The sequence below is a fragment of the Prosopis cineraria genome, unplaced genomic scaffold, assembly GCF_029017545.1.
Source record: "Prosopis cineraria cultivar Desert tree isolate PC_DT_omini unplaced genomic scaffold, ASM2901754v1 PC3, whole genome shotgun sequence".
Classification (NCBI taxonomy): Eukaryota; Viridiplantae; Streptophyta; class Magnoliopsida; order Fabales; family Fabaceae; genus Prosopis; species Prosopis cineraria.
This window is the reverse complement of record NW_026555334.1, coordinates 1,988,699-2,016,408: the sequence shown is the minus strand read 5'-3', so window position 1 is coordinate 2,016,408 and position 27,710 is coordinate 1,988,699. Positions and strand designations below refer to the sequence as shown.

The 27,710-nt window shown below is 34.3% G+C and overlaps 1 protein-coding gene across 1 annotated transcript; it reads right to left on the bottom strand.

Moving 5' to 3' along the window:
• Positions 1-27,710, bottom strand: LOC129304784 (vacuolar protein sorting-associated protein 54, chloroplastic). Its single transcript, XM_054944574.1, is given in 21 exon segments — positions 1-387; positions 1,446-1,700; positions 1,782-1,862; positions 2,963-3,030; positions 3,378-3,539; positions 4,265-4,344; positions 4,497-4,578; positions 8,362-8,515; positions 8,796-9,184; positions 9,273-9,356; positions 9,450-9,621; positions 10,167-10,255; positions 10,258-10,422; positions 13,069-13,157; positions 13,279-13,347; positions 13,350-13,434; positions 14,177-14,251; positions 20,975-21,089; positions 24,444-24,523; positions 25,839-25,901; positions 26,573-27,710. Coding segments are annotated over 20 exon segments (3,045 nt in total). The 5' UTR covers positions 27,377-27,710; the 3' UTR covers positions 1-387; positions 1,446-1,561.

The following is a 27,710-nucleotide window of genomic DNA, read 5'->3' as shown; positions in this document are numbered from 1 at the left end:
TAAAACAGGAAACAAATTCTAATTTCAATCATTTATCGAGATGGGATACAGTGAAAACCCCTGCATTAGACGTTGCTTGGTTTCCAAACAAGACAGCCAAGAACATCGATCTAAGGTCACTCAAAAAAAGGTGCTCTCACTTAAGATTGCTGTAACTGTGCAGACGAAGATTGCTACATTGATATGAAAATTAATATAAAAGAAAAAACTCTGTTCATTCACAAAATCACAGATCTATTTCTAGCTTAAAATTACAATTATCTTGACGACAAAAAATTGCATATCAACTGTCGACTGCTACAAAACTTGTAGAAGGACCAATCAGCTGCAAAATGCTCCAAAAGATACAGTACATTTGTATATATATACCCCTGCTCAATCAAAATCCTGAAATAAATAATGAGTGGAAGTAAGGCTATTCAGCATCTGAATGCATTATCCAAAGTCACAGATCTCAAATTACATCATGGACATCGCAATTTTCAACAGGCTGCTCACTTCATTGTTCCAAGTAAAAGCGATTTGAAACGTTCACTCTTAAAAAAAAAAAAAAAAAAGCAACGAAGCAAAGATAAAAGAGGGCTTGTCATTACTACAGACACTATAACAATATTAAAACTAGATGAATATTAAGGTCACATTTGCTTTTTGGAAAGGAAAGGAATGGAGTAAATTAAAAAAATAAAAATAAAGATACAATGATCAAGATGTGGAGAAGAGATAAGTTAACCATATTCATGAGAATAGATGGATAATTTAATTTATGAGATTGAAAGTCATGATTCTTGTGGTTTGTGATGCATGTGGTGATTTACACATTTGGAATATGTAGTATTAAGTTTTTTTATGTTTATCGTTAAGGGATTGGATAATTTAGTTCATTTTTATTCTTTTTTTTTTTTTAAATTCATTCCTTCCGAACAAGAAAGGGGACCTAAGCAAACAGTAACATGACTCTCTTACCTGCAACAAAATATCAGTCATTACAATTTACAAGCACAGAGCATACATTTTAGTTATCTTGAAGAGTTACCATCATGCAATCAAGCTGGTTCTGTCATTCTATGAAGATACATCAAAATAATATCCTTTTTTCTAAGAGAATTATATTATTATAGTGAAACAGGTAAAGCTGAGTCATTTCATCTCCCAGCAAAACAAATCAATAGGTAAAGAAAAGCAAATACAGAAACTAGAGATAAGTTAAATTTTATTTTTCATCACCAATTAATTAAGTGCCTCTGAATCTTATTGATATTTCATGAAAGACATGCCAAACTAAAATTGATCATCTTTTTTCTATGACTGACTGTTGAATTATTGCAACGAAGGTACAGCCTAATTATTTCATTTGAGAGCAATATCAAGAATTATTTTATCTCTAATGCACATAAGAATTTTATGCACTAACATTAAATTTAACAATGTGACTATAATTTTATTACCTCAATTTAGGGTTACGGTCAATCGAATAGTGAAGATGATTTTAAAATGCACACATACTTCAGAGTATGTCAGCCTTCCCAGGTAAGCAACTGATCTTGCTACTTTACAACTTAATTTATTGAACAGCATCAATCCCAAATCTTTGCACCAAGAATTCATCCAGCTGACCCCAATTTGGGGTATCAGATTTACCCAAATCACCCGATGGCAATGATCGTATGCATTGAAGAATATGTTTGATGTCCCGATATAACCTGGCAAGTTAGAGGAATGCTAATGAAATAAAATAAAATACAAAGTTATGTCTAACAATATTAACTTGTAAACTCAAATACCTGTCTTTTGCTTGTGGAGTGCTTATATCAAATTTTGAGAACGCTTCTGAAATTTGTGAGTGGAATATAATGACCACTTGTCTGTAAAAATAGCAAGTTGCAGAAGTTTGAGGAGCTTTTCCAATGTAAAGCTAAAATTTATTATTCATGATTAAATAAAATGGAATAATTGAAGAGACTTCATAATTTATAGATAAAGATGAAAATCGAGGGCAATCACTGACAAAAGGGAATAGAGCCTTCTAAGGACAACAGCAGGAAGCACCAAAAGAACAACAAATTCTTTACCAAATGACCATAACATGATTTTACTACCAAAACAAGGAGGAAAGATAAGATCACTTCACGTTCTAACCAATAACTAAAGTAACCCAAAAGAAAAATGATTGAAAGCAAAATGTAAGTTAGATTATACAATGTCACCCATTCACCATTGAGTGTTTTGTGCACATCATGGCACGTCCAAATGCACACGTTCGCACATGCTGATAAAATTATAGGCTGAAGAGGGAACAAAGAGAAACAAAAGATAGGAGAGAGATAGAGGAGAGGAATGGGGGAGAAAGAGAGGGAATGGAAAATCTATTAATGTCAAATGTCTTAGAGAAAACACAATCATCAGTCTTTATAGTTTTATCAGATTTTATTGAGTCCCTCTAGTTTTCTTCCAATGTTTTTAGTCTCTATAGTTTTATAAAGATTGAATGGCCTTTGTTTTTCAAGTCCTCATAGTTTTAGTTTTTTCAGTGTTTTTAGTCCCTATAAGGACTGAAAATGTTGAAAAAAAACTACAGGAATTAAAAACAAAACCCGATGAAACTATAGAGAATAAAGATTATGTTTTCCCAATGTCTTATCACAATAGCATTCATCATGTCTTTCATAGACCAAGGCCAACAGTCAATTACCATAACCCCCAACTCAACTAATTTTACATATGTAATATCACATGCACACTTATGCAAGTCAAACACGCACAAATGCACACATGCACACACCACCCTTTTATATCAAGATACTTTTCAATGTTATTGAATCTTACAATTCAATGCACAATTAATTATTCAGACATAAAATTCCAAATGCATGATAAATATCACAATTTGACAACTATGCTCCAGTATAAACGTCATATTATACATATAAGAGTGAAGAAAAATGAGACTTCCAGAGCATTTTACCTGAATATTGCTTGAACATCAACTTCGTTCAAGATTCGAGATAGAACTCGTTGGAGGTATCCAACTTCCTAAAATAAAAACAAAATAAACGAGTCACAATTAGTTGATTGCTTGGGGAAGTGTTGGGGGATAATGCCATATAAGATATGATGTTCAAACCAGCCATCAGAACCAGTTAAAACTCACTTAGAATTTGACGGATGAGTTTATTTACCAAATTTGCAGATGCAAATTAAAAAAATTTATGAACAAAAAGGGCCAGATATGTAAGTGAAGATCAAGAAGGAACCGAGAAAATAGAAGATGCAAAGAAGCGTCAATTATCTGGAGACGGGAACAGAAATCAACAAGTCTAGGAACAAAATAGAGAGAGAGAATGCATAGTCAACTGAGCTGTTTACTTGCAATAAGTTACCTTTGTAAGGGATCGAGCAAACTGGCTGGGCTGAGGATCAGCATCCTCAGGTCTATTCCAACTCTCAACAAGTTGAGGCAACCCACGTAAATGAACCAACAGCCTCTCTCGCATTATCTGAACTAATTTAGTATGTATTTCATCTCGGTGGATTTTATAATCCTGGAACGAATAAAGTTGATTACAGTAATAGTGAGACATTTTCCATTATTTCTAAATCTTCATATGATTTGATGAAGAACGAGAGCAAATAGTGAGGTATTTTCCATAAATGGGAAGGTTGAAATGCTTGGGAGCAAATTGCAGGATCCACGCCCACCTTTCCACCCACAAAGATTCCAACTCTCAATACCTTTGATTAAAGAAAATCTTAGCATAATCTAGTAAAAGAAAAAGGTGTTGCATCTTGTCACTGTCATTCAGATTTTATGAAAAAAATTAAAACTTTTATAGTATAAACTTTTAATTAACAAAATTTGTTGGATGGATCAATAACGCAATAACCTCTGCAGATATTTATGGATAAAGCAAAGTTATGTTTGGATTTAATTAGAGGCTAAAAAATTACTATCTTGAATCATTTGCACCTACCTTCCTTCTCTAACAGCAGAAAATCAGGCATAACACGATAAACTCCTAAAGATAATTATAAGATATGATTATAAGACTTCTATATGACAATAAACTAGTAAGCCTTTAACTTTCCGATCTACAATGAGTTATGGTTCTTTCCACACTCCTTAAAATAAAGAATTTCAAAGCTTCAAGTTCTAAATATGAAATCACCATCTACTAATAGAAATACATTGACATGCCTAATAAAAGGCTTGAAAAAAGTCTAACTCCCTCCAAAAGAGGGGTAATTTTAAGAGGTATAAGACAGATACCTGGGCCACTCGATCGATCTCTAAAAGCAATAATGCCTTCCTTGTCTCAGGTACTTTGAGAAAAAGAATCTGTCGAATTTCTTACACCAGAAATGAACAATAAAGTCAATGTTATTCCAATTATGTACATCCCATATGATAATCTCCTATGAAAAAACTAATACACTTGAAAAATTCTTTTGCTACAACATAAAAAATAAAATAAATTCAACTCTTGCATGTGCATTTATACCAGGAATAATAGCACATATAAAACTTATGACTTGACTAGCCAAGGCCAAATGTTTAGAAGTGATAGACTTCAAGCCAGAAACCTGCACAGAAATGAGAAGCCAAACAATGATAAGTGTCCAGAAGGATTGAAGTGGAATCACAAGAACACAAAGACAAGTAATAGGGAAGCTAAGACATGAAGGTAGCAAGAAAGAAATATCAATGGTAAAGAAACTGGACTGGATTGACTGGTTTGACCAGAAAGCTGGTCCATGGTCCAGTCCCGAATAAAAGGAGAAAAAAAGTTCATGATCTAGTGAAACTGGTTGCAAACTGGTAAAAACAAGAAAGACTAGACCAATTCATAGATGAGACAGATGACTTTTTTTTGGGCTTTTCTTGTCATGGAACATGTAGCACCAGCACCAAACAAGAGACCACAGAATGGGAAAAAACACAAAGACGAAGGGAAAGAACATAAAGATCAACAAAGAACATGCTGTTGATGATCTCAAAGATCCGAAGCTTCACCAAAGAGATGAGATTGGGTTTCACCAAAACCAGATCGAGCAAGTGATAAGTGGAAAAGAAAGAAAAACGAAGAGGTATTATGTTGAGAATAAGCAGATCATGCATACTGGGACCAGTGTTTTGTATTCTGTATAACTAGCATTGTACAAAACCCAGAGCATATATAACAGTGACTTCTGCTTCTTCCAAAAAATTTTATTTATAAGAAACTGAGTAATATTTGAAAACATTACATCATTATGAATAATTAATGCCATATGAATTCCTACATATAATAATGCACTTATACTAATATTTTACCATTAAAAAACTTATCTTTTTAATTAATAAAAGATTTATTAATTACTCATAATTAATTTACATTTTTTTTATAATTCTGTCTTTTTATTCAAGTAGTTTTATATGTGACTTATTGTTACATCAACATCTGATAGTAAAATACTAGTTTAATCAAAACTTGTTTGACTGCCATCCAACTAATAAACCATGAACGGTCCAATTTTCATACCATTACAAATACCAGCTCTAGCTGTTCACCCATGAATCAAATACAAATAATTTACCATATAACCACAGAGAAGCAGGACAGAGAATCCATAATATTATCATGACAGGATAGAAATTTACTCCCTATCCAAAAGGACACTGAAACCAAAACAATGGTAAGCATCCAAAAGGATTCAAGTGGAATTGAGAGAACATAGAAAGGACAAAAAAGTTGGTATACTGAGAGCATATGAAGGTAGCAAGAAACAAAATGGCTCGATTTGTACATTCTCAATTCATGAATCACATAATTTACCGTATAACTGCATAACAGCATAACAGAAGATCCAAATTATTATGATAAGGTAAATGTTTATTAAGTATTCAGTCAAGTGAAATATAATAATATAGTATCTGAAAAATAAGCATCCAAAAAATTCAAAACCTTTGATATTATCTTGCCTCCTGTGCAGGACAGTACGCAAGCCAGACTGGCTGACTGAGGCCTATACTCAGCTACTCACCTAACATAATGCAAAGATCCAATTTCAACTAGAACCTGTCAAGGACAGGCTCTGAATAGGTCAGGGGATATATGAAGCAATGATTAAAAAACTGAACCGAAATGGATGGTTGGACCGGTTGAACCGTCAACTAGTCAGGCTAACGGCTCGATTAAGTCAGAAAAACTGTCTGGAGAGTTGGGCCGAAGTGGGCCACTTTGGACCGGCAGTCAAACCGAGAACAAGGATCAAGCCAGGAACCGAGTTCGGTTTTTAAAAAACAGACTGTTCAAAAAAATACCCCTTTTCTTTTTTAAAAAAAATTTATCAATTTTTTTAAAGAAAATGACCAATTTTTTTGATCATTTAATGTTATGTTATATCATGTGAATTATTAAGTCAAGACAAACTTAAAATATTTAGTTTTATTTTTAAATTAAGTAGCAATTTCATATTTATTTCTTATATTTAGATCATTATATATATATAATTTTTTTAATTTAATTATTATGTCACCAATTCGACCATTGGTTCAACCTAGTTTGATCATGTAAACCGTGAACCGACGACCTTTTCAGTTCAATATCCGATCTGGTTTTGAAAACATTGATATGAAGTTAGTTTTGCTATCAAGGATCCACAGACAAGGTGTTGACATCAGATCAAGGGTATAAGAATTTTCTGAGGCAAAAATATTGCTTTGATTTTAATGTTTTGGCATCAAAGAAAAATGCAACAAAGATTTTAACTTAAGGAAGACATGCTCATCAATATCTTACTTTGATTTTAATGTGAAGAACAGGGGCCTCAAGGCATTGATATCAGATTAAGAATAAAAATGTTGCTGGGAGGTGAAGCTCTTAAGAGGCAAGACTATATATATATAAATAAATAATTCATTCACATGAAAATGAATAATTGAGCTCAAACGAGAGTATTAAAAAAAGGATCGAAGAAGAGAGCCTTTATGGCTTCTTTCTTTGCATATAATGTAAGAAGAACAATGTCGAAGCTTGGATACTGACCATGTTCTTTACACAGCACCCGCAGAATATCTTATAAAATTAAATAGGAGAGGTTGGGTGAACATAAATGAATCTAGTATACATTGGCAATCTATTCTAATGCTACCAAACATACTGATAGAACAGCTGTAGAACAGCTGGACATAATGAAAGTCCAAGCAAGAGAGTGGTAGCTATGATCCTATAGAAGATACTGATCTCTATCCAACAATACCATACTAGTGATGCACTTTGTCAAGCTATTTAAAGTATATATACTTCAAGGTTCCTTCCCCCAAATGATCATCAATGTATAATATAAAATCTATACCAAACTACGCTACTCATAAACTACGAACAATGTGACTCCTTTCAAACTTCATACAATGCAAAGAACAGTGTGTCTGGTTAAATATTAAATATAATGAAGTATGACAGCTAACATTTAATGGATAAAACTAATTATATGAGACTACAAAAATGAGTCCTCCATGGAACCCACTACAATAATTTACCCCCAGACAACGAATCATCTAAAAGTATACTTTCCCTACATAAATACCCCAACTCCAAAGTCCTAAGAATCTCCTTCCCATAATCCCCATGAGACACTGACATGTGCATTTTCTGAATATCTTATAAGATTCTTCTCTTTTTCTTAAAATAAATAAATAAATAAATAAAAAACTAAAAGGTATTCCAAAGGAAAACATAGAGCAAGGAAAAAAAACAAAGTGGACATAAGAATTACAATTTCAAAAAACAAAAGTTCAGAATCTTAATCAAGCAATTTTCTTCTCTAAACCCAAAAAAGAAAAAGAAAACTTTGAGCATACATAATAAGCATTAGAATGTAAACAACATTCATAAATATCAATTCTGTTTGATATTAAATTAGTTTTATTCTATCCTAGAACAATTTCCTCGTTTGATTTAAATTACGATTTTAATTGAATTGAATTCTGAATTGTATTATCTTTTAAAAGTTAACCCTTTTTTTAAGAATAAGGTATCTAGGATTATATTGTCTTATCTAAGATTTAGTTATTTATCTTCTCTTTTAGAATTATTAGAATTATATTAGTTTATTATTTTGAATAATTTCATCTAGGGCTCTAAAAAAGAGCCCATAAGTTCTCTCAATTGTCAGACCTTTTGATGATTTGAATAAAGTTTGAGTATCCTTCAGTCTCTCCCTTAATTTCTCCCTATGTTTTTTCTATTTCCCCAACTTTTATCTTCTCTCTTTTTTCCCATTTCCCATCCCTGTTTCACATCACATAGTTTACATACAATTCGAGCTAAGATACAAACAACTTTTGTGGACTGATTTGCATCTTTATGACTTTGTCTATATTACCTGCATGGCACCAGCCCCAAGAACAAGTTGACAGGTTCGTGTGTTGAAAAATTTTAAAATTTCTACAACTCGATGAACTACTTCAGAAGATAGTGCTGGCAAAAAGTTGTTCACATCAATGTACTCTGACAACATCTTCAACAATATTAAGCCACTGCAAGAAAGCAAGAGAACTTAGAATATTCCATATCTAAATCCATCATCAAGAACATAAAAAGAAAATTTCACATATCATGAAAAATACAGTTGACCCTCAAGAATTGGCAACTTCACATTAAGAATAAACCAATGTCATACGGTATAAAAATAATTAAAAATGTGTACTTGCAGAAGCTTTGAGAGACAGCAAGAAAGAGACAGATCACACTGATAAGAAGAAAATAAAGGAATGGAAGATATGCTGGGGAGAATAAAGCAAAATAAAGATAACCAACCAGTTCACCATGTGATAATTAACTCCTCTGAAGGAAAGAGTTTGAGAGGCAGATTTTTTATGATCCTTCATGTCCATAATATTATTCTGTGCTGATGAGTTTCTGCTGTGAGCTCTATCTATCGTAGCATTGTTTGCAGATATCTCAATAGAATTAGTTTGCTCAACTTGCTGTTCAGCATTTGACTGTCCAGTATGTGTCATTGGCAGAACATTATTGTCTGTCACCCCATCATCATAACTTTTTGAATTATCACCCTCAGCGCCATCAAGATTCTCAGATGTCAACGCATCAGAAGAAAATAGCATATTGACAATAGATTGAAATTCATCAGGAACATCAATTTCCACCCACGTTTCTTGGTCAAGCACTGCCTTGATTTTTGCCATCTAAACGGGGACAAAGTAAAATAAATTAAACATATATTTATGAAGATTTAATCGTGACTATAAAGTAACAACAAATACCAAAACTAACCCGAGATTCATGCTGAAAATCGACAAAAGCTTTTGCCTGTGACTGCAGTGTTCCACGGATGCTATATCCCAATCTTCCACCAATCTGTTGCAATAAACATGGCAATCACATCATGAACAGAACCATTCAATTTATACACTTCAAGTACTTAGCCAGTAAGAAGAAATGAATGCATACTTTTTCCGTAGCAGTAATGAACTCTTGGGTTATGTTGAATATGGTAAGAAATTCCTGCAATCTCAACTTAGGATGGAGAACAGCACGAACTCCAAGAAGTTTTGCCCATCTTCCATGAGCAGCATCACATGCTGCAAAGACAGCTTCTGCGTTTTCTCGCAATACATCAGCTCTGTTTAGGATGAGATTCTTTGAGAACACCAAGCAAAATCGGACACCATTTGAATAAAAAGTTAAGACATTCAAAGAAAACTTGACCTAACATACAACTTCATTTTTCTTCTTTCCTTACAAACATTGATGACTGTAAGTCTCATAAATAAATGTAGCAAGTATCATCTAGAGTATGTGCTCAACATGGTACTCATTTGTCAAAAAGAGAAATTCTATTGGGAGCAACTGGTTACTAGCAAAAACAGATTCAGCACTGGAAATGGGTCCTCAAATCCTCCACGAAAGAAAATGATTAATGAAGCACCAGAAACGTGACACACTCTCAGTTCTTTTTTTTTTTTTTGGGGGGGGGGGAGTGGGGGAGGAGAAAATTCAGATCAATAGATTTAGCATTACAGTTTATTCAATCACAAAACAGAATGGGGCTCCTAATCCCTAAAGAGATATTAAAACTAAAGAAAAAAAAACCCAATTCCATAAAATAAGAAGAGACTGAAAGTTGAACAAACTTCAAGGCTCTCAGAACCAAGATCCAGATTTAACCTGAAATTTGACGACATGTTTGATGGGTTCACCGCATCACTTGCTTTCCCTGGAGAAGAAAGAACCCTGGAAACTTGTTTTGAGATGAATATGGTGAAATTGTAATACCAAGACCTTCGTTTTCATGAGCTGTTTCAATAGCTGCAGCCCCATGGGCAACTGCAGCAGCAACTGTATCAGCAGCATAATGACCATCAAGGTTGCTCAAAATCCACTCAATGGCTTTTTTCACTTCAGCAGCCCGCATTAAATGTGCCTGCAATCACTAAAAGTAAACAAATCTTATTCCACCACTCTTACATCATGACATAGCAAAGCAAAATCATAGAAAATTTCAGTTAACATTTAGTCAAAAATAACTGGCTATTAAAAAGGCAATAGAATTTAATACTATAATTTGTTGACACCAGCTAAATGCCATTTGAACAGTTTCAATTCACCTCACCATATGAATGTTACGACACAATTTAATGTCTTAGTTTAACATAACTAAGAATAATGCCTAAATATTATTATTGAGAATAAATCACAGTAGCTTACACTGAGCAGGTCAAAATTTTTATAGGAATCTCTGACAGCAAAACACAGACCAGAGGCAATCAAAAAAGGAAACAACCTAAACTATTGGCAGAAATACGAACAACAACAAGTATTACCCTATTAAGTGGGGTTGGCCACACAAATACAAACAACATCTAAAAGAAATTACTACAGGCAGAATAAAACAGAGATCTGTAACCCTCCAAACTGTTGGAGAGACATTGGACGGCCCAGGGTTGTGATGGAGAAATCTAGTGTACAGAAGCACGCCCATTAAACACACAATAGACCAACAATCACAATCACTTCAAGTAACAAGAAACTAAACAAAAACTGATATCTGCTAGACTTGGCTTCAACAAATTCTGATTAATCTATAATGTGATTATTCCTACAAGTGTTCCATTTGGCCTATAAATGCACATAAATAGCATCAGACTATCAGAATCCTCCCCTCTCCCAATATATGAATATCTGGGTGTTCAGGACAAATAAGTAATCATAGAAACAAGGGGAGATTTGAATTTGTCTTTGTTGTTTGTATGTGAGGTCTCTCAACAATTAAATAATTTTGGACTTTGCTGCAGCCTCAGTCACCAACTCACCATCAAGAATTTCTTCTATGCATGCACGCACCCACCATTTTACTGGGTCCAGGTTTTAGCCTTGGAAGACAGACATCTTCAAGTACCTCGAGCACTTGTCTTAAAAAAATTTGGCAAGCAACATAATCTCACACAACCAAGAGGCCAGGATTTCCAATTATTCATTGATCAGAAAGTTATATGACATAAAATTCAGTTTGACCATAAGCTTGAACTACTTTTGCTTAATTTACATTGCATAATAGCTTGTTCATTTGTTCCTCCTCCTGATTAACAAGCCAACACAATGCACTATAGTCTATAAGCAAGCTTGACTAAATTTGTTTCATCAAAATGCCCCATCATGCATATCAACTTCTTGTGCCAAGTAAGTAGCCTAACTCTTTACATAGCATCATTCCATCAATTCAACTTCATCTCAGCCTAGCCAGTACTCACTGTTTCTCATTAACTACTACGAAGTAGTGACCTTACACTTCATCCCATGCAAGCAGGTACAATCACACCATCTGCCACAAGCCCCAACCTAGCCTATCACAGATGATTTAAGTCTAGTCACATTTTCACAGAGGCTATGCTGCACTATGGGTATATAATTTAATTTTTTATATATAGGGAAAATATGTTCACATAAAACATTGCATATATTTATATACAGGCACATGTAAAATTAAAGTTGAAGTGATATAACTTACGGTTTAACTACCAACTGCTTAGGTTTTAATAAGAAAACAATGTATTTTTGTGGAAAAAAATTAATAATATAAATAGCATATGCTAAGCTAACAACATAGACAGAAATTTATCCAATGGCTGCCATAGTGCCATGTTGAACAAAAAGTAAATAAAATAAAAGTTGAAGTAATATAACTTATGGTTTAACTACCAACTGTTTAGGTTTTAATAAGAAGACAATGTATTTTTTTTGGAAAAAAATGAATAATATAAATAGCATATACTAAGCTAACAACATAGACAGAAATTTATCCAATGCCTGCCATAGTGCCATGTTGAATAATAAGAAAACAAAAGGTAAATAAATTTACAAGCATAAAAAAACCATTAAAACAGAAGCACAAGAGAAAAACAACATTGTCAAGTTTATTTAGTCCTACTTTTGAAATGTCGGGCTCATTCTACCAAATTTTACTGAAGCCAAATATTATCCATACTCTCAATATGCACCTGATCCATGTAGAGCACTATTTTTGCCTCACCTGTGTTTCATGGCCCAGAGGTAAACGAGTCCTACTTAATGAATTTTAGTGCTCAACTTTCTAGCATCCATTTTTCAAGTAAATGATTACCTTTAATGTTCTTTGTCAATAATTACTTATAAGTCATGCTACAGAATTTAAATACATAAAAAAAAAAACTTTGCTCATATGTACTTTATTTTGCAGCTGTGTATTTCTGACTGAGTGACTTAGGCAAATGTAACTTCCATTTCAAATTTTCAATAAGATATTTTAAGCTAATATGAGCTTATGAGAATTGAAATTATTGACTCTTGCAGACCGGTCATATGTTATGCTTATACGTTTATACCTATCTTGTCGATGCACTATCATTCATTACATAAAGCAGTGCTTTTACATTTCACTTCACTTTCATGCTTATATGTACATTTGACACACTTGTATAGGAGCACGTTGCACAAAGAAGTGTACACTCATCTCCCTCTTGTTATTAAATTAGATTTCAATAGTTACAAGAATGAGTGTACATGGACATGAACATGGTCAAGAACAAATTACCTGCACTATCATGAAAATAGCACTCAGAAGTTGCACAAAGCAATCAGATGATAAGCTCCTCAACTTGCTAGCAAGGGATGCACCTCCACCTGAATCACTTATAATTAATAAGTTGAAAATGGAGCAGAAGGAAAGAGAAAACAGTGCTTGAGAAACGAGTAAGAATCTATCTTTCAGTACAGATGACCAATTATGCTAAGAAACTCTTACCATCAGCATCTACTACTCTATCTTTAGAAGAAAATTCAGAATCCAGAGGTCGGGTAGCAAGAACTGGAGCAGTTCAGCAACTGCAGTCTTGATAGCACTCTTCATGTCAGTAGTCAATGTATCTCGATAGATTCTCAGAACAGAGGGAAGTTTAGCCTGAAAGAAACCATTATAAGAAATCATCTAAACAAGATCAAGCTAAAACTATGAAAATCAAATTTCTTGTTAACCAGGCACAAGAGCCAAGGTTAAGTACATCACGAAAAGAGGTAGCATTCACATTCTGAAATGTTTCTCACAACAGCAACAACAAAGGATCAATAAAGAACATAATCATTTAAAATCCATAATCCATTGAAGAAACAGTGTTGACAGTGAAAAAACATATCTAAAATGGAGTGTAGAACAGACAACATTAGGAACCAAAACATTTAAACAAAACCTCGTCTGTCCATGTTATGAAATCTATCCAGCAAAGAGCTGTGTAACATGAAGGAACAATGAAAGGCAATGCATTTGAAAAATGGTTCAGACACCTTTCTATAGGACTTTAAAACCATTTTAGATCTCACTGAAGAGGTTTTATATAGAATACAACCTCTGTGTAGAGAACTAAAGTTATTTTATTGTTAAAGAAGGAATAGGACAAGATATCCAAAATAGAACAGAAAAATACACACTGCATTGTCTTGATAAAAGATTTCTACTATATCAACCAAAAACAAATAAGGAAAATTTGCATCATGACATCCATAACACCAAATGAAATTTCAACTTTGTTTCCATGTGAATGTAGAGGCTCTGGACTGCATAATTAGACCATACTCAAGCTTCCAATCCACTATGCAGAAATACAAATTATATATGCAAGGAACAATTTCTTCCATGAAATACTCACTGTTCTAAGCAATCCAATGACAGTAGGAAGTAGACGGTCCCTAAAATTACTTGTTTCTTCTTCATCAAACTTTACCTGGTCGAGAATCACATCCAGATGTTAGTCCACAATTTGCATCCAAAACCTCCACAAATGACATGATAAATAAAGTATGACACAAGAATGCCTCATTTCTACATATTATGTACCATTAGAGTTGCTAGCAACAGCACAAAAGTTTTAGCATAGCATAAATTGCATTATAAATGAATGTTGATTAGAAGATGCTTTGAAGCAAATTAAATGAACCAAAAGCATAACCAAGCTATCATTTTAAGAATAATATCCTAACACCTCAACAATGTAAGTAGTGGTGCCACATGCAATGAACAGAGAAAGCCTCTGTAACATCCCGAAATTTTAAGACTCGGATTTATAAAAATAAAATAAAATAAAATATATATAATTAAATTAAAATTTAAAATAATTTGATAGAGGCCCAGAGTTTGAATTTTACTAAGCAAAAGTTTGGTTTTATTTGATTTTTAACTATGAAAAAAATTACCAAAGTTGACCCGGGCTTTTGTGCAATAATAAAAAATGTTGGGCCCTTTCTTGTAATTTTCCCAAACTTTTTGACCAGCAATTTAAAGACCAAAACTGATGCAGAGACGTAGAAATTGAATTGGAAAGGAAAGGAAAGAAAAGGAAATGCATGAGAGGGAGAGAGGAAGAAGAGAAGAGAAAGGGAGGGAGTTAGGCTTGGATCTAGGAGTCTTTGCGACCGTTGCGAGCTCGGCTACATGATAGGTAAACTCCCTACTTCAATTCTCTTCTCTTTCTCTTGATTTTCTTCAATTTTTGGAAGAGAAAATTTTTGGATTTTGATCCCAAAGGCTTTATTCTTGTAAGCTTTTGTTTCTTTGGATCCTAGGGAGCATGTTTTGAGTTTCTATATAGTGATCTAATGTTTTGAGTGGATAATTGGATGAAAAGAGGTGTTTTGGGCACAAAATAAACCCTAAGAAATTGGGTTTTTGCTCCTCAATGGTTTAAGCCTATTGATTTAGTTATAATTTTGTTATTTGAACCCAATAAGATTTAAATTAAGGTTTGGTTTTCATTATAAGGGCTAATGGTGAAAGTTGGTGGCACTAAGTAAAGGTTTTTAATTGATTAAAAAATTATATAAATTGGAAATTAGCCTAGTGATGGCTAATAAATGGTTTTGGTGATTAAGTGATACTATGTGAATGGTTGGTTTAATATATGGACCATTGGGATGGATTATGGCTCATAGACCCAAGTTGTGTGGTATGAGTTATAGTCTTCATTAATGTTATTTGACATGATAAGTGATGTGGATCACTTATATGTTGTAGGAATTATTGGTGAAATTTGTTCAGAAATTAAGGAACAAGCTGAGCCCTATTTTATACAAGGGGAACCCTTTTAGTACCAAAGGGTTGAGGTAACAGGGGAATTTATATTTCTTATTACTTTGTTTTAGCTATTTTTGAATAAATATTACTAGTTATCATGCATAACATGTTTTAAAAGATTAAATGTGCTTTATAAGGGATTATGGGGTACTACTTTGATTATAGTGCAAATATGTTTTCTAACTGTTTAATAACAATGTTTTTATGGAAATGAGATTTATAAATATTATACTACTTTAGAGTGTTGAATGGTCAATACTCAGGAAAGGTAGACAAGAGTAAAAGGCATGATCTCGGTGGGAGTTCACCAATGAGAAAGTGTGGATTTTTGATATTCTATGGCACACTGTCAGTACTCAGTGTTGTCTTACGTATTGTGGGCTCAGTGCACTAAAGTGGTTAGTGTATTGAGTGTTCGACACCTCTCAGTGGAGGAGGGAATCCGACATATGAAGTGTGAGGTTGAGTGCCTAGGCCAAGGTAGCCCTCACATGGAGAGTAAGTCGAGCTGGCTCTGGGAGGGAGTTAGCTTTGACTGCTCAGGATTCACGTCGAAGGGGCATAGGCGGTTCGGTGGATTAGATCATGCCTTAGATTATGTTTTGTGCCTGTGGAGGTACAAGTAGGTATAAGGTTTACCTGCGAGTTAAAGAGTGCCAGGAGGCATTCTGTTGGTCATGAAAGGCCATACCGGCCTAGGTCATGCATTCATGCATTTTAAATGGCTAAATTATATACTATGTTGAATTTATTATTCGTTTATTTGATTATGCCTTACTTTGTAATAATCAATGTAGATTTCGCTGTTACTGAGACTGTGGTTGTCTCACCCCTTTCTTTTCAATATTCTAGGTCCAGGCGAAGGATCCAGTGGTGGACGGGAAAAGGAGCAAAGCTAGGGGTTTGCTTGTGATTTGTAAAGAACTGCAACCCCTTTCTTTTGAGCAAATATATTGTAATGTATTTAAGATTAGGGTGCCAGTAGGATATGATTATGTATGTGTGTGTGAATATGTGTGGATTGTTTGCTTGTGTATGAATTTTTGTCTGTTTGTAGACTTGTGGCTAGGAAACTTGGTTATGGTGTATGGTTTTGATGGATTTACTTAGCAGACCAAGTTTCTATTACAAGCAGATATTTATTTTGATATATATATGTGATTCTATAAGCAATTGCAAAGTGGTTGCATTGCAAATGGTGTGCTATGGGCAAACATACACCTTGGATAGAGAGAGTAGGTGCGTAGGCCACACAAAGAGCTCTGAGCCAAGTGAAAATGTTTAGTATATGTATTTATATAAATACATGGTATTTGGATTGATTTGTGACCACTCTTGTATGATTCGTGCATTTTGGGGGTTTAAGGTCCATTTTGATAAATGGCACCCGGGTGGTCAAATTTTGATGTATGGGGGTTTTCCATCATTTAAATGTTCTATCAGGTGTTTTTAGTCTTATTTGACGTGTCCAAAGTGTTTCCACAGGTTTGTGACCATTAGGATGAGATTTGGACAATTTTGAAAATGGTTTTTACCAAAAAGCTGCACTTTTGCATCCGAGTGTCCAAATCTTAATCCGACCGTTGGATTTCTCTAAAATTTGGGTCACAAGTAAAACCTTTCATAAGCTTTGTGTGGGCTTTGGAATCACGTCGATCGGATATTAGACGGAGAAATGACGCACTCCGAAATTTGCTCTGGAAGTGCTGTCATGACAGCAATTTAGTGTTGATATTGTAACCTGCATAAAATTCAATCCGTCCGTTAGATCTTTTCAAAATTTAGTATGCTAATAGTATTCTTTAAAAGTGACATGTGGGCTTTGGAATCGCTCTGATCGGAGGTCGGATGATAAAATGGTGCACCCTGGAAGTTAGACCGGAGGTGCTGTCATGACAGCAAAAATAACCAATCTTTTAACATGTCTAATTTTCAATCCGATTGTTGGATCTTTTTGAAATTTGGTACACTTATAGTACCCTTTGAATGTGACGTGTGAGCTTTAAAATCACTTCGATCGGAGGTCGGATGGTGGAACGGCGCCTCCCAGAAGTTGACCCGGGAGGGCTGTCATGACAGCAATTTAAATGCTGTCATGACAGTATCTTTTTCTTTCTCTTTCGTCTAGTTTGCTTCCGTGCGCTATAATTAGAACCTATAATTTTTTTTAAGGTTTTAAATGTTTACTTTGCAATCGTGTATTTGCTTAGTGATTTAAATGGTTTGTTTCCTAAGTTGGTTTTAGGATTAACTCCTTAACCACACTTAATTTATTTGACTTGTGTGATTTTTGAATAACACTCAGGGCAAGTGTTACAGCCTCCATGCTTGGAGAGAAAACATTGTTGAGAGAGACGTCTTAATATTCCACACAAACACATAGATGGATGGACATTATTTCTGTGAACAACAGTAGTCTCACATCCGTGCAATCTAGCAGTACAAGGAGAAACTACTATCGAACAATGATTAATTGACAAGAAAGAACTGCCCTTTTGACCATATGTTGTTAATGTTGTTAATAAACAAACAAAAAGAAAACTCTTGTAGGAAACAGTACTTGATAATACCCAAAACCATTGCTGACCTATTCAAGAAGTAGAAAACGTGCCAGAGACGAATTAGGAGCCTAACAGCAATATTTGTTGCATTTTGCTGAAATCTTGTGATAAAAAAATACTAATTTTATTTCCAAATGATTTCTACCTGCTTCAACCCTCAATATTTATAGATAGAAAAATTCTACATGATTCCTTGAAACTCAGAATCACTACCACAACTTAGGAGATATACGATAACAAACTTGAACATGTTTATTAAAAACATTGAGGCAAAACACAATCATCGGTCCATATAGTTTCATTAAATTTTGCTTTTAATCCTTATAGTTTTTTCATTATTTTCAATCCTTATAATTTTAATAATATTGGATGATGTTTATTACCCAAGTTTCTATAATTTTAGTTTTTTCAGTAAATATTAGGAAAAAAAAATATAAAGACTAAAAACAAAATCCAATAAAACTATAGAAACCAATGATTGTGTTTTCCCAAACATTTCAAATAAAATACTTGACTTAGTAAATAATCCTCACAGACTCCACTGATAATGCATCTATTTGCAAATCAACAAGCAGACTTATAAAGGCAGAGTATCCCGCCATTTTCTAGATGCCATATGTTGTGCATACGCTCAATCTTACATTAAAAAATATATGTGCAGCAAAGAACATAGAGGCAAATGAAATTGTGTATGACGAATGTCATTGGATAGAGAAGGTTAAGGATGATGTTGTTTTTATTAGAACATTTATCATGTGTCATTCTATGCAATTGGCAATTTTTAATGAATTTGTGCCATTAAAATTACTTGCCATAGTTGACACTCGATTTGCATTCATAATTGTTAAGCCCAAAAGACTCAAGCTCATTAAAACTTCTTTTCGCACAATGGTGATAAGTGAAGCATAGAATGTTTATAAGGAAGATGATGTTGGAAAGGCAGTCACAGTTAAAAATTTGATTCTTAATGCCTCTTGGTGAAACAAGGTGGATTATATACTTTCCTTCACTAAACCAATTTATGACATGCTTCAGATGGCTGATACAAATAAGCCTATACTTCATTTGATTTATGAAATGTAGAATTCAATGATAGAATAAGTGAAGGAGTCAATTTACAAGCATGAGAATAAAGAGCTTTCTAATCATTCAAGTTTCTATGATGTGGTTTATAGAATCATTATTGATCAATGGACAAAGAGTTGCACTCCCCTTTATTGTCTTGCACGTTCATTGAATCCCAGGTTAATAATAAGACTATTGCAATGTTTATCATTCAGGAATTATTCAATTTTGTTCTTAATACTTTTTTTTTTTTTGGGTAAATGTTATAGGTATTATACACCCCAATGGCTTGAAGGTGCTCCCAATAGAGTTCCTCCTCATTTAGATAATGAAATATCATCTGAGAGAGTAAAATTTTACTCTCCTTCATAGGTACTTTACTAATCTTGAGGAGAGAAAGGCGGTCTTCCAAGAGTTCTCAAAATTTGCTAGAAGTTTAGAATTTTATTCATCATTTGATTGCTTGCAAGATAGGTGAAATTTAGAACCTAAAGAGTGGTGGTTAAATTATAGTTCTTTCACCCCTATTCGTCAGAGGCTTGCACTGAAACTTCTAGGTCAACTGTGCTCTTCCTCTTCTTGTGAAAGAAATTAGAGCACTTACTCCTTTATTCACTCATTGAAGAGGAACAAAATCACTCCTAAAAGAACTGAAGGCTTGGAGCTTGTTTGGTTTCTATCCTTATTTTTTATTTTTAAAAACTATTTTGTAATATAATTTTTTAAATTATTTTTCAAAACAAAACAAAATGAAAATCTGTTTGGTTATATCAATTAAAAAACAGTTTTAAAATTAAAAAATGGATTGATAGTGATGATTATATGCAATTAATGGTGGTGATCAATAATAAAAATTGGTCAAGGTAACTATAATTTTCAATAATCAAATGTAGTGTATTTCCAAAATAAAAAAAATAAAATGAAAACAGCTTGAAGTTGTTTCTATTTTTTTGTTTTTAAAAACAAAAAATGAAAATAATTTTGAGAACAATTAAATGAAAAATATTTATCCAAATAAGTTTTAAAGTCTTCTTGTTTTCAAAAACAAAAAACAGTTTTTAAAAATTGAAAACAAACAGGCCCTTAGTTTATGTGCATATTAATCTTCATCTCTTGTCAAGGAAGAGTCAAAAGTATCACATTGGACCAAGTAGAATGTGGGATATTGGTGGAGACACTACGGAGCTATTTGATGCTATCAATAGCCTTGAGATGGCAAGCTTGTCACTTGATGAACCGATTTTAAAGCAAGAAATTATAGGAGAGCCTACTAACATAATGAAAAATGATGATGATGAAATGTAATGTATTTGGTGATACTTTGTATTTTGTTGAATTGCTATGCACTTTTAATATTTAAATTGTTGCTTACATTTATATAAAAAAATTTATATATTTCCGTACCCATATCTTAACATTTTTAAAATTTACCGTATCATGCTGTATCGTATCTGATACTCATACCCATCTTTATGCAACATAGCTAATTGAAGCCAAAACTTCTCTTGTCATGCAAGTGGCTATTCAAACTTACTTCTCAACAGAAAAAAAAAATAGTAAAATGCAACAAATATAAATCATTAGCCGACTAATTCCTCTCTGGCACGTTTTCTACTTCTTGAATAAGTCAAGAACAAATGTGGGTCCTTACCAGTACTCTCCTAAAAAATATGGCAACCATTCCACAATAGTTCACAGAAAATAAAAAGCAAGAAAACCAAGTTAAAAGGTACAGAAGAATGTAATCTTACTTCATCAATTCCATTCATGGGAAGGGAAGCCCTTGCTTTAGCTTTGGATAAAATTATTGCATCTCTTTCCGCAGCATCATGTATGGAAGCTCGAATAAAATCTGCTGAAAGAATGCTACAGAAGCAATACAATATGTTACTAAATATACAATGATGAACATAACTTCCATATTTTCTTGCACAAAAATAAGATACTCATCTAGTAACATACCCTGACTATGACAATGAACATAAGATGCATCAGAACACCAGGTTAAAGAATGACAAGGTTTGCAAGGTTTGATTCCATCCTTTTTTTTTTTTTTTTGAGAAGATTTTTTCAATCAAACTTAATGACAAGACTCATCCTTCATCTGGAAAGTGCTACCAAGCCTTAGATAAAATACAGCTTGATCAGATAATTCAACAAGGACTAAAAATTTTTAAGTGATAATTACAGCTTGATCAGATGAAGCTTAAGACTTCCAAATATTAACCACTTCGGTTATTTTGTTACAATTAGCCTCCAGTATTTAGCACAAATAATCTCATGTTAACAACGTAAGTCATCCCCTTATTACATAGGCTATATATATATATATAAAAAACTTATTCAACGAAGGAAAGAGATGAGAAATACAACTATGGTAGAAGATAAAATCTTCTGGAACAGAAAAACTAAAGGAATGAAAAGGGTAAAGATTGCAAAAAAATCTGTTCAAACCGATTTGAAAAAGCATCAAATACAAATGCTTCTAATTTCTAACCCTAATAAAAAAAAACTAGAAGAGAGGAGCATCTCACACACAAAAGCCTTAAAACTTCCAAAATAAGCATCCTATCAAACTTAATCTCGTATTCCCACAATTTGACCTACATCAAAAATTTAATCTTCCAGGTAGCTCTGAAGTAGCCTTTAATTCTGTTAAAAACAAGACTTAGATGATTGGCAAAAAAGACAAGTTTGCCAATTTTCAAAATAAAGGAGAGCAAAGCATCAAAGAGGATATCTGATACAAGTAGAATAGAAAAGTAAACTGGTATTAGATATGGCAAGACATCCGATACATCTCTACGGACCTTGTTTATAACAATATTAACCTAAATTCCTAAACTACCCTTTTACCCCCAATTTCCCTTGCTACCCTTACTATTTCCTAACTCACCCATATCAATATACTCCCCCCAACAAAAGATCCATGTCCTCAAGGATCAATAGAAAAGCAAAAAGTAGAGCATATAGCTAGATCAAGACTTTTTTTACTGGCCATAGGTTGCTAAGATTTGTAGAAGAAACACAATTTGGAAGCAAAATTAATGATCAAAAACCCAAGCATCCAGCAGTATTCCTTCAGCCTAGAGACACATTATCACGCTTCACATAAGCCCACTTGACATGCATGGTTGAAGTTTCGTGAAATTCAAAAGGCCTAGTTTCTTGTTCTAGAAAGGCCCAATGTCTTTGACCCCATTTGACCCTATTTGACCCGGGCTTATTCGGATCGGGTTTAAAACATCCTACCCTTTAAAAAAAGCCTATATAGTCAAGCCTGACCCAAACTTTTTTAGGTCAGGTTCAAGATGGCCCATTAAGCTTGACCAAAATTACTGAGTATGCAAACATATAGAGCCAGTAATTCCAATAGCCGGGTTTAAAGTATCATACCTTTTTAAAAAAACCATATAGTCAAGCCCAACACTAACTTTTTTAGGCGGGTTTGGACTAGCCCGTCGAGTTTGACCCGAATTACTAGCTCTAATTTGACCATGCTCGACCACTTATCATCCCATTCCACATCCCCTTAGGCTAAGTTTGGTACATTAGAATTGGCCCAATAGAAACAAAAATAGAATTGGAATCATGAAGAAGTGTGGTTTGGTACACATAAATTCAAATTCCCAAGAATTCTAACTCAGCCAAATTGCCAAAATACCCTAAATTCGATTCCATCAGTATCATGATGGATTGGCCAAATTCCATTCCAAGGAATTGACACACACTACCCTCATTCTCTCTCAATCACTCATCACCGTCTCCTACCAAACCATCTCAGCCGCCACCACTCTTCCTATCGCCTTCATGATCTCAACTATCATCACTCTTCATCTCCACATCTTACCATAGTCTTTTTGTCACATCTCCACGAACAACAACTCCTCCACCTATTCTCCCCATCTCTAATAGCCATCGTGAGGATACATCATCTTTTATGTGGTATGTGATGACCTTCAACAACAACAAGATTCAGTTCAATTCCCAAGATCTGGTATGTGTTGATGTTCTCCTCCTTCAACTCACAAGATCTAGCTCAACAACTGTGTTACTAGATATGCCAAGGAAGATGAGAATGTCATGATCACTAAGAATTATGATATCACAGAGGAAAGAGTCAACAGGGGATAGGAACGCAGATGTGATATCAAGGGAGACAAGCATCTTAGAGATCTTGTGAGCAATGAATCCAGATTTGCCGTCATATTTTTTTCTTATCTCATATTTTAAATAAAATTATTTTAGGATTCCATTTCCATACCAAACATACTTTTAAATCCAATTCCATTTCCTATTTCAAGCATGGTTCCAATAATACTAAGTAGGCTCTTGATTTGGTGATCCAGTGAGTGCCCTTTCTCTTCGTCATCCTTCATTGCTTCTATATTTTTCATGATAACATCAGGTTCCTCAATCACCAAGTCTTCCATTCCCCCTACATCTTCTATGCATTCAAACTCTTTTACCCCCAATTGCCCTTACTATTTCCTAATTCACCTGTAGCAATATCACAAGATCATATTTGGAGGGCCAATAAAATAAAGGAATTAAACCATAGTTATTTGTGTGTGTGTGTGTTCCATATAATTACAATTACAATTAATGATTTATTAAAATAACGTTAACTTTCTTTGGACAAAAGTACGATGATGTTAAAAAAAAAAAAAGCAATCTTAAATATCATTCATGAATGGAGGACAGAGCTACTTTAAGCTCATGGAAACATAGAACTAGTACTAGGATATCAATATGCATAATATAATTAACTCCCTTATATAAGGAATCTTAAGTAACAACATACGGAGATGGAATTAAGCAACAAAGCTTGGATATTCTTTAGGACCCAATATAGCAGCATCATAGAATCTAAAAGAGTTCAATCTCTTGTTAGCATGGCATATTGTGCCCAAAACTTGCAAATCCTTTGTTTTAAGTGGCCATAACTCAGATCCCTGATTTCCCATCACCTATACATAGTTAAATTCTATGGAACTTGACTGAACACCTTTTAATTCTAACAAATCAAAGTAACTAAGAAACTGCATTAAGCCTGAACCCATTCTTAAATAAAATGATAGGAAAATGAAACAACAAAATGTATAAAACACAGTCAAATAGAATTCCAGGCCGCCAAAAAGAACAACACTATACGGTGCCCAAAATTGATGTAAAGTAGTATAATCACTTGGATAAACAAGGACATTATGAAAGGTTTACCTGTTTATAGATTCTATGGAGCCAGCCACATGATCTCTAAGATGACGAAAGCAGTGTAAACCAGTGAGCTCATCCCCATCCTACAAAAGTTACAGAAAATCAATAATCATAAACCAATCCAGCATTATCTCCACATGTTTTAACGGCAGAAGTCCTTGGCATTTTAAAGGGCAACTAAACTGTCATTTTAAAGGGCAACTAAACTGTCAATGACTTAGTTCAGTTGTATCGATACATGTTAAAAGGTAAGCATAAAAGCACAATTGCAAATAATATTAATGAATAATCAGATTAAATACCTCTTTTCATTAACACTGCCAGAGATATCATAAAAAAAAAAAACAAATTGTTGAAAGTAGGCCTTCGTTCACTAGGCCAACCTACTTCATAACCCAAGTTTCTCTATTTTATGCTTCTAGCATCTTCACATTTATCTGCTGTATATTCTGTAATTATCTCTAAGATTACAGAATCGCATCTTTATTTCTTTTTATTGTGTCAATCACTAAGAGAGGATTTAGTGGGATTTTAGTCAACTTTTCTCTTCTATATGTATTGACCATTGTTGAAGAATAAGATACTCCTTTGCACTGCAACTCTCAAAAATTTTGGACAGTTATGGCTTAGTTCATTCTGAAAGGACACAGATTGTTCAATTCTTCATTTACCTCAAAGATGCAAAGTATATATAGCCAGAAATAGTTATCCTTCGTAAATTCATTTAGAAAATCATAACTTTTAGTCCCTGTACTTTGCTTGTATTCTGCTATAGGTCTCCGAATTTTTTTTTCCGGTGTTCTGGGCCGCTATACTTTCATTTTCGGTGTTTTACGTTCATTTTAAGGTCCCTACATTTTATTCATTTTGGTCATTTAGGGACCTAAAATATCAAAAAATGAAATTGCAGGGACCCAGAATACTAGAAAAAAAGTACAGGGACTTATAATAAAATATAAGCAGGACCAAAAGTTATGTTTTCCCATTCATTTACATGGAATTATGTACAGGATTATTTTGAAGCAGCTAGCAATTGAATATGAACATGAAAGAAATCTTCCGAAATGGAAATAATCAAAGTAGAAGATCCCAACCATATTGTTCCCAGAATAATTTCATGCCTGAACTAGAATTTTAGGGATAAGCATTTCTACATGCTAATATCATTGTCCAACCCCAAAAATAAAAACAAAATCTTTCCTTACTTCTTTCGTTAGTTTCCCTAGTCCACCACTTTTTTCCTCCTGGACAGCACAGATATACATGCATGACACTCTATTAGTCTACTATACACCAAAAGAAGGGGAATGCAGTAGCCTAATCTTAAAGCCTTAATCATGAAAACAGGCATTAAGAATACTCCTCACAAGAATTGTTATAATCATCACAAGAGTATACCAGCAGATGCTGCAAATCATCAGTTACATCCAGTGCTCCGGCACAATCTGCAGATGCAACGAGCTGCAGAAAAAAAAAATGTTTCATCTTTAATAAGAATTTCAAGCATCAATAAGAGCAATTCATAGGCTCGCAACTGATATAAGAAACGCCAGCAAAAAGGATCAACTTTGGAACAACTATGATAGGTTATTTACATTATTAAAAGTTCAACATATGATTTATTAGTACCTCGACAGACCAGGCATTGCTTTTCATTTTACTCAATACTGTTTAAACGATTAAATGATGTTTTTAAGCAAAAATAAGATAGAGGAGGAATGGGAAAAAGAAATACAGAAATGAGAAGTTTTCAGACTAGAAATAAACAGTCCAATAATTATAACTTCCTCATTTTAGGATAATTTAAATTTCTTGATCCTTAAAATAGTCAAGAAACAATGTCACCACACCTATGCCCAAAGGTGTCGATCATGCAGGAAACTGTAAACCCAACTTTTGAAAATTGAGTTTATTGATACCATCATGCAGGAGTTGGTGCTCCCACAACAGTATTTTCGTAAGCCAATATTCCCAATATTGAATGAGGCTTATGAGTGCAGAAGCCTCAAGAAAGTACAATCACCAGCACAGCTGATTGCGGGAAAAATTCAAATACCATTACAATCAAATTCTAAAAAGGAAATTAACAGGAACATCGAAGAAGGACATGTCAGAAGAAGTATACGAAGTACCAATTTCAAAGCAGATACTGCTTGGTTGACATATAGAATTAGCCTCAATTTCTGTTGAAGAGCCAACAAGTTACTCCTTGTGGCATTCAACTCCTGAATCTGCCTTGCAGACTCTACCATATCAACATCCAAGAGCCTAATGGTCTCTTTTAATTCCCGAATCCGGTTACAACCCTCAACAATTTTCACATTCAAATCTTGCAATTGCCCTTGGGCTTCGAAGAATGAGTTGGAGCGCAACGAAATCTCTTTCACTAAATGCAGCTCCACCACGTCCAAATAATGCGAGAGTTTCTCTTGCAGTACCAAGTTCTCAGACACGTTCGAGAATGGGCAAGCAGCGCGGAACGTTGTGCCATCTTCCAACTCAAAATCCTCTTTGAAGTAAAGCGCGGGGACCTCTCGCAAACACGCGACCAGCGCTTCACCTTGACCTCCAATGCTCTCCAAGTCCCCGTTCTCCTTGCTGCTATGTTTCCTTATGTCCTCGAACCGATTATATGGTTCAGCGATTGCACCCAAGTAGCTTTGAAAATCGGATCGCGTCACGTCTGATGAGGCCTTGGTGGAGACCAAGGGCACGAACTCAGGAGGGGTAACGGTAGTGGAAGAGGACCACCATCCGACCCATGATGCATCTGAACCATAGATACCAGATTTACCGCCATGGGGGTTGTTGAGGATGGAAGACAAGCTCTGAATGCTGGCATCAGAATTCGATTTGAGAAAAGGTGGGGAGCTTGTACGGGCAAGGGTAGGAGATTCAATCGGGGACCTTCCCGATTGGGAAGGCTGAGAATCCATGTTCAGAAGCCTCAGACCATTACAATTCAAGTGGTTCTAGAGGTGAAAGGAGTGAAGATGACTGAACGTTACAGGGGGTTCTGTTCGAGAAAACTGATCAAAGATCAGAAATTCTGCGTGATGAGAGATAGAAACCAAAATCTCAAGTTTCTGCTTGTTTCGTGGAAAATTTTCCGGCTTTGCTGATCTCTGCTCCAGCAAAATCGACAAATCTCCAGGAAATGCCAATCTTCACGTAGATTTGGAACTTCAGATCTCACTCACAGAATTGGAGACGACAGCGACTGTGGAATTACGAGGATAGAGAATTTTTACGGGAAAACCGGTGGCTCAA